Source organism: Phalaenopsis equestris, unplaced genomic scaffold (assembly GCF_001263595.1).
Source record: "Phalaenopsis equestris unplaced genomic scaffold, ASM126359v1 Scaffold000840, whole genome shotgun sequence".
Taxonomy (NCBI): Eukaryota; Viridiplantae; Streptophyta; class Magnoliopsida; order Asparagales; family Orchidaceae; genus Phalaenopsis; species Phalaenopsis equestris.
In genome coordinates this window covers 5,537,254-5,546,012 of record NW_018165280.1, presented here as the reverse complement: position 1 = coordinate 5,546,012, position 8,759 = coordinate 5,537,254, and the positions used below count along the sequence as shown (strand labels likewise).

Genomic DNA, 8,759 nt, shown 5'->3' with positions numbered 1-8,759 from the left:
CATCCCTACAAATCACCCCCCCCCCCCCCCCCCCCTCCTAGGCCCCATAGTCGCTGCCCACTGGGTCACCCGGACCCCCTTATCTGGGGGTTCTTTTTGTGTTGTCTTTTCTTTCTTAATTGAGTCTTGTTTATAACCCTGTTGATTTTAAGTAATAAAATTTCTCTCTTCCTATCATATTTGGGTTAACTCTATTAACATTTTGTGGATGGACGCCTTCTAATCACTTCGGCCATCGAAGTTATTTGTGCTCATTCCGTATACTATTGTATTTGTCAACCTTCATCCTTGATGCTTCTACTTAATTCAACTAATGGAGCATTAAGAGACATCAACAAAATCTTCACACAATTCATTTTCTCTTCCATTTCACCGTTTATGGTCCTCCGTCTCTTGCTTATTCTTAGGCTCGTCTTTCCTTTTCATCTTCAAGCTTAATCACCCTAGAATTCAATAATCCTGCATTTTTTTAAGTTTTATTGAGCTTTGTATATTCAATTCTCGATGCTGTTTTATGATCATCTCATGCCAACTTGTCATCATAAAAACTTGTCCGTCTTTAGCTTTTGAAGTATTAGGATCTTTCTCTCAAAATTTAGGAACCCTCTTTCAAATAAACATAACCTTTGAGGTAATATGCTCGCCTTGGCACCAATTAATAATGGAACCTACTTGGGAGGTGTGAGTGGCGCTACCTTCTTCCCTTGCTCAAGCCTCCTTGGTAAGCACCCAACTCACATTTAACAACAATGATTTTTTCTGCTTTAGAAGACAACTTTTTCTTTTCTATAGCAGCGCTCTTCTGTGCTTTTGTAATTATATTCTTAAGTTTGCTTAATTTGTGGTTTTCCTGCCATATCACAAACAAGAAATCGTAAGAAGAAAATATCAAATAACTTGCAAAAGATGACTGATCGGTCTTTTTTGGCAATTTCTTAGGAGTCACCACAATTGCAGGCGGGAAGTGGAGCAAAGGGGGGCATATGGATGGGCCAAGTGAAGATGCAAAATTTTCAAATGACTTTGAGGTGGTTTACATTGGAAGCAGCTGTTCACTTTTGGTTGTGGATCGTGGGAATCAGGCTATTCGGGAAATTCAACTTCATTTTGATGACTGCGCATACCAATATGAAAGCAGTTTTCCTCTAGGTAGCTTGCTCTTTAGTTAATGTCTCAAAAACATTTTATTACCCTCAGTCAAGTCTGTGGATTCACCTATTCGGATATGACATTTGGATTTTATTTTATATTGCAGGTTTGGCAGTGCTATTTGCAGCAGGGTTCTTTGGATATATGCTCGCTTTGCTGCAACGACGTGTGGGAGTAATGGTCTCTTCACAAGATGTGAGCTTCTTTAACATTTTGGTTTTGCTATCCAAGATTGTGCCATTTTTTTGCAATTATAGAAGCTTAATTTCCTTTTTGTTGAACACATTTACATGCGTAAGATTTGATACGCTATCAACAAATTTTTATCAATTGTCACGAATCTGAAGGTGTGTCACGAATCTCGCGACATTTTGAGCAGAAAACTTTCAAACTAAATTAAAAATAATCCAGAACTCTAATTTCAGCAAATTTATAGTCAAGCAAATTTATAGTCAAACTTTCAAACGACGTGTGGGAGTAATGGTCTCTTCACAAGATGTGAGTTTTTTTAACATTTTGATTTTGCTATCCAAGATTGTGCCTTTCATAAAGACATTTTTTTGCAATTATAGAAGGTTAATTTCCTTTTTGTTGAGCACATTTAAATGGGTAAGATTTGATACGCTATCAAAATTTTTTTATCAATTGTCACGAATCTGGAGGCGTGTCACGAATCTCGCGACATTTTGAGCAAAAAACTTTCAAACTAAATTAAAAATAATCGAGAACTCTAATTTTAGCAAATTTATAGTCAAACTTTCAAACGACGTGTGGGAGTAATGGTCTCTTCACAAGATGTGAGTTTTTTTAACATTTTGATTTTGCTATCCAAGATTGTGCCTTTTATAAAGCCATTTTTTTGCAATTATAGAAGGTTAATTTCCTTTTTGTTGAGCACATTTACATAGGTAAGATTTGATATGCTATCAAAAATTTTTTATCAATTGTCACGAATCTGGAGGTTTGTCACGAATCTCGCGACATTTTGAGCAAAAAACTTTCAAACTAAATTAAAAATAATCCATAACTCTAATTTCAACAAACTTATAGTCAAATTAATTGGCTAGACGAGTTGGACCTAATGACACCAAAATTGATTCAATCTGAGTCGAATCAAACACGAAACAAGCTATTAAATCACTTTTGAAGTATTAAGTGGTCAATTGGAGGTTCACATGGACTTCAAATATGACAAACTTATAGTCAAATCAAGCGTCTTGATGAGACAAATCCAACGAACCAAATATCATTCAATTCAGACATCATTAAGGTCCTTAAATGCCTATAAAACATCATCTAATCAAGGGAATCACTCCGGGCAATCCGATGAAGTTGTCTGGATTCCTGCTTTATTTATGAGGGTTGTCATTCCCAGACTTTATAAATAGAGCCCTAATCACTTCATGACAATGAACTTAGAACGAGAGCCGGATTGCGACGAGGATAATCTAAGACTTATTTTGAATTCGAAGATCCGACAAACACTTCTTGCCTCCCTAACTGCTTACCACCGTTGACCACCGCCCGCCAGCCACCGTCAATCCTCATCGGCTGCCCCTTGCTTGTTGCCAATGAAGCACCATGAGAGGTAATGACTTACGTTCTAGAGTAACGAAGTATACAACAGAACAGTGTAGTACCCTGAATACGGTGTAGCGATACACCCCAAATAAGGTGTAACGACACATCTTGAATCCAGTGTAACTGCTATTGTCATTACAACCCTTCGCTCTGTCCTTGGTGGTCCATCGACACTCATCCTCTGTTACGGCTTTTGAGGCTAATCAACGTTATTGCAATTCCCAACTCTGCCTATGTGTTCTATGAACTTTATCACAACCACTACTATGCCTATGTGACTAACTACGACTTACGCAGCTCACATCTCATGTAGCTCCCTACTCCGATTTCTGTAGCTTATGGATGTTATTACAACTCACCACTATGGTTTATAGGACCAACTACGACCTACATGTCTCCCAACTCATGTAACTCTCAACTCTGGGCGTTGTGGCCTATGGATGTTATCATGGCTCACCATTGTGACCTTTGCGACCTTTGCGACCAACGACTTAAGTGGCTTACAACTCATGTAACTCCCAACTCCGGCCTTTGTGGCCTATGAAGGTTATCATAACTCACCACTGCGGTCTCTGTTGCTAACTACGTCCTACATGACTTATCGCTCATACAACTTCAATTCTGGTCTTTATGGCCTACGAACATCATTAGAACGCACCACTACGATCTATATGACCAAATATGACTCACGTGGCTCTCAACTCATACAGCTTCCAACTCCGGTCTTTGGGGCTTACGGACTTTAGCGCCACTCCCTATTACGGATTATGTGGCTGACTACTCTCATTATAGCCCTACGTCAAGGTTTTTGTGGCCAATCGAGGCTGTTAGAGCTCTCCACTAAATCTTTGTGACCAACCAACGCTCATGAAGCTACCAACAACGACCTCTATGGCCAATTACTGCTGTTGCTTCCAAATAAGGCCTCTACGACAAGTTTAGGCTATTAAAACCATCAAGAACTACATATATTGTAGCCGAATTGCATCCATTAAAGACGGACCACTATTGTATTTTTGTAATTCTATCTTCTCTATTTTAGGAGAAGAGTAGATTTATGTACTAACAATTACATATTAGATTACTCCGACTGGGTCAAGTCTTGTAGTTTTTTCCATCTTTAGGATTTTCCATGTAAAAATCATGATATCTCCCTTTGTTACTCCTCTATTACCTGTATGTGTGCTAGATTCTAGTGCAGCGCTAAAACAATAATTTATTACTCTACCGTTACGAATCTTCCAACACGCAGCAAAATTACTCCAAATTTATGCTCTAGTACGCCTAGTGGCGGACCAAATTTAGGAAGAGGGGTGGTGGATATTTAAGTTTAAAATTTTTCTTTAAGTTTTCTTTAAAATTATTATAAATATGATTATTTAATTTATAATACACTTAATATTGAATTATTATTAAGTATTTTAAGTTTAAGTTATGGCGTGGGGAATTTTTAATATATTATTTAATATTAAAGAGTTTTTTAAAAGCAAGGAGTGACAAGTGCCTACCCCAGCCAGTAGCCACCCCCTGGTTCCAGCACTGAGTACGACCAATCTCGCGAAGTATTGTTTTTGCCAAGCTCACTAGTCATATGATTGCTGCCCATCATTTGCTGTCAACAGGCTAATTATCAAGAACTCTCACAGACTCCTGCTTCTATAAAAACAAGCATCCCTCAATCGCAGAAGTCAAATTGGGAAACTGGAAGACCACTGCTGGTCTCGACTGAGAATGATTCAAAGAAGCCAGATGATGAAGAAGGCTTCTTAACCTCCATCGTAAAGCTTCTACATGGTGCCAAATCATCCATGGCGGAACTACTAGGAGCATTCTTCAGTAGAAAAACTCAGGACAGCCATCACCATGCAGCTTATCGTCAGCAAAATCTGTCGAACTCATGGCCTGTACAGGATAGCTTTACCATCCCCCAGGAAGACGGGCCTCCTCCCATTGACACGAAGACACCGACGCCTCGTAAAACCTACGCCTTCATGTCGAAAAACCAGGCGAAGATCCACCATCTTCGTCAGGGACAGGCTTACTTCAACCACTGGGATGGGAAGATGCAGCAACACCAACCACAGAATCAGCAGCAGCTGCACCAACATCAGCAGTATTCCTCAGGCCCACAAACTTATTATGAGCCGAGGTGCGACGCGACGAATGAGATTGTATTTGGAGCGGTGGCAGAACTCGAAGGCAGTTGGAGTACAGAAGAGATTAAAGCAATGCATTATGGGGACGAGCTCAGAGGTCTATATGGCCTGCGCTCAAGGGTGGGTTGCAGTACTTACTGTAATGACTACTGAGTTCTGGCTCTTGTTTTAAATGTCACGTTTCCTTAAGAAGTTAACAGTCCCTTTAAGATTTTTCTTATTTCTTCTGCTTATAGAAGTTAAGAGCATGATGATTGTAAAAAAAATACTCGTTTTCTGTTTTTATTGATTCTAGTTTCATTATCAAACTTCAAAAAATAGTTTAGGAAGGCAAGCATGAAGAATCTCTTTAAAAAAAGAGATTAAATTCACCCATAATTAGAAGAAAAACAAATTATAAGTTGGGTGTATGAGAGAGATGTTAGTTTTTGTCAAGAGCATAATGAATATGACACCAACATAAGTAATTTATATCCATCACCTATAGGGTATAAGTGAGAGGAAATGTAGGGTCCGTTTGCAGCATCTTATTTGGTGCGGTGGCGTTTTGAAAACGCATCTGGCCTGTTTGGGTAAACTGCGTTTTGACAGCTTATGCATTTTTAAAACGCTAAAAATAACGTTTTCACATCACACCTATCTAGATGCGGTGATAACTTTCTGGCAGTGACCTGACTTTTTTTAAAAAATAAAAATTTGTAATAGTCACCGCACCTAGTTTATCAGCAGATTATTTTTAATCAGTTTATCAACAAATTATTCAATAAGCCGCAGCTGACCCAAACAGACCCGTAATTAGAATTAATAATCGCGTCTTTGAGTTCTATTTAGAGAGATATAGCGAAGCATATTGAAGGGTGAAACTGCATTATTTCTAGCGCGGGCAATTGTCCTCTCGTTATTTATATTCTTTATAAATAGTTTTTTTTTTTTTTTTTAGCTTGTCATGAAAAAAAAATATTTTTGAGATTTTCTATTAATTATTGTATAATCAATCCTTTTATGATTGTTAAATTTTTCTAAGCCTGCTTCTATGGCAATTATTTATAAATTAAAGTTTTAAGATCAATCAATATCTACTAAAATTAGAATTAATATAATTTGATTTGTTGTTTTTGAGATCATTGCTTTGGTTATAAAAATTACTAAAATTAAACAAAAGCGTTCACTTCACAATAATAATAATAATAATTAAAAAAAAAACTGCATGCAATTAATTTTAATGTAGATGAAAAAAAGTTTATTATTATGAATAGATGTATAATTTCTTTTGTATTTACATATCCACTGAACTTTGATTTTTACAATTATACCACTTTCCTTTCATAAATTTAGGCATGATTATGCATGTTTTACTTTTAAAGAAGTTAGGATCCATTTGGCATCACATTTATTTTATCTTTGATTTTACATTTATTTTTTGAAAATATATTTTAATTCTAATAAATTAAGAGCATTTTTTATGCAATTTGTCCAAGTCTTTTTAGTTCAATTTCTTCCTTTCTTTACGTAATTTTAATCTAAAACATCTACATTCCTAATCAGATCATCGGATGGTAGACGTTTAATGTGACCAAACCATCTAATGTGAGGCTCTAATTTTTTTTCGCCATTGGAGTTGTACCAACCCTATCACTGATTTATTCATTTCGCATTTTTGTCTCTAAGTGTAAAGCCACTCTTCCACCTAAGCATTCTCATCGAGGCAACACATAGCTTAGTTTTATACTCTCTTTTGAAGACCAACATTCAACTCCATAGGGCATGACAGGTCTCACCACCATCTTATATGCAGTACTTTTCTATCACACAATAGGCCCGAAGCATTCCTCCAGTTCAACCAACCAACTTGAATTTTATTATATATATATATATATATATATATAAATTGATCTGTGCTAGAAAATTCGCGGCGGTAGAGTGATGAATTATCGTCTTAGCGTTGCATTAGAATTCAACACACACTCAGATGAAAGAGAAAAAAACCTGTGATGACACAAGAAGTTTTTACGTGAAAAAACCCGTAAAGGGAAAAATCCACGGGGCTTAGCCCAGTTATAAAAATCTACTATAAGTTGATAATTACAAATGACCCTTGTCCCACAGATGGGAAATTATTACTAGATTTTCCAAATTACAACGTCGACTGACGACTTCTGGTCAGCGGTGATCGATGGTGCTCGACAAAGGTCGGTGTTGGTCGCTAACGATCGGTGGTGGTTGACAGCGATCGACGATGACAGGAATGATGTTGGACTTGAGCTCCTTCTCCTCAAGTTCTCTCTCCAACCTCCCCACTCATGTGAGTGGTAGGGCTTTATTTATAGTGTTATGGGTGCAATTAATGCAAAAATATGAATCATTTTGATCAAACGGTTCGGAGAGCTTCATTCGATCAGATGACGTTTGATGGACATTTGAGTGTCTTAAATATGTCGGAGTTGAGCAATCATTGGCTCGTTGGATTCCTTTTGTTGAGAGGCTCGGTGCGACTATGAACTCGTTGAATTCGACATTTGTTTAATTATTCAAATGTGTCCAAAAATCTTTCAATAATGATTTAATCACTTGATCTGGGCATGATTTGACTCGGATTTAACTAACTTTTATACCATTAGGCCCGTCTCATCGAGTCAGTCAGTTTGACTATAAGTTTGCTGAAATCGGAGCTTTGGAAATCGGAGCTTAAATCGGAGCTTTGGATGACTTTTAATTGAAGTTTGAATGTTTCTTACTCAGAATGTTGCATCAAGATTCGTGTCATGCCTCGAGATTCGTGATTTATGATGAAAATTTATTGACGGCGTATTAGTTTCCCCCTTATTTTCGAACGAGTCTAATTTAATCGTCTGAAAATATCCAAATTTAGAGCTTTTTCAATTATCAATCTACCTTAGTTTGTTGGGTATTTTTGTTCTGTTCGAAAAGGTCATGAGTTCGAATCTTGGGCAAATAATTTTTTTTTTGGTGTTTCAGAAAACAAGAAATTAAAGGAAAAACCGAAAATTAAATAGACAAAGCAGTTTATCTGTGTGTGTGTGTGTATATATATGTGGTAGAAATTGTTTATCTATTTATTTATATTTTTAATGGGCAATTTTTTTTAAAATAAAGAGCAGTATTTTTTTTTTATTGAAATTTTTTTTTTAATGAATTAGCAATTTTTTTTTAATGAAGAGCTGTTTTTTTTTAATGACTCTGATTAATTTTATCATAAAGATAAAGGCTTTTCAGCTTATAAATAGGCCAATGAGATGAGAAAAATAGTAGAGTCCCTATCCTTGCCTAGCAGGTGATTCGAGATTTACCAAAAGAAGAAAGTAGTCCCCGTTCTGCGTAGCAGGCAAGCAACGAGATCTTCTTTCTCGTTGTTGTGAAATATTGTGGCGAAGAGTTGCGACGAAACATTTTGGTTGACCGTTGCGGTATGGCGTTGCGGCGACGCGACTCGTTGCGGTGAAGTGTTGCGGCGGAGCGATGAGGCGGGGCGTGGCAGCGAAGCGTGGCAGGAAGTGTGACGGCGAAAAGTTGCGGCGAAGAGTTGCGGTGGACAGTCGCGGCGACACGACGAGTTGTGGTGAAACGTTGCGTATTCCAAAGGAGATTCTCGTGCTGCTCTTGCACGTTCTGAAGGTGATGAAGACATGATGTATTTTTCTCACCTCGCCATGAAGGGGATTTTCATGCTTATGTGGTGACGATATCTGGAGACCCCTTAACGTTTATCAGAAGTACTGAAATTTTAGGAAGGCGATGCTGACTCTAATTGAAGATGAACTGATTTGTTGCAGCTCTCATATACGTATATGTTGGTATTTGTAGCCTTTTTAATCATCTGATGTGACAATTGCAGATAATAATAATGTATTTGTT

At 37.4% G+C, this 8,759-nt stretch overlaps 1 protein-coding gene across 1 annotated transcript in view; it reads left to right on the top strand.

Annotated features, from left to right (window-relative positions):
- Positions 1-5,155, top strand: part of LOC110031738 — a 31,577-nt gene extending 26,422 nt beyond the window's left edge. The window contains 3 exon segments of the mRNA XM_020735100.1: positions 940-1,149; positions 1,256-1,344; positions 4,353-5,155. Of these exon segments, the coding sequence (XP_020590759.1) occupies positions 940-1,149; positions 1,256-1,344; positions 4,353-5,039 (986 nt within the window). The 3' untranslated portion in view covers positions 5,040-5,155.
- Positions 5,156-8,759: the final 3,604 nt, after the last annotated feature.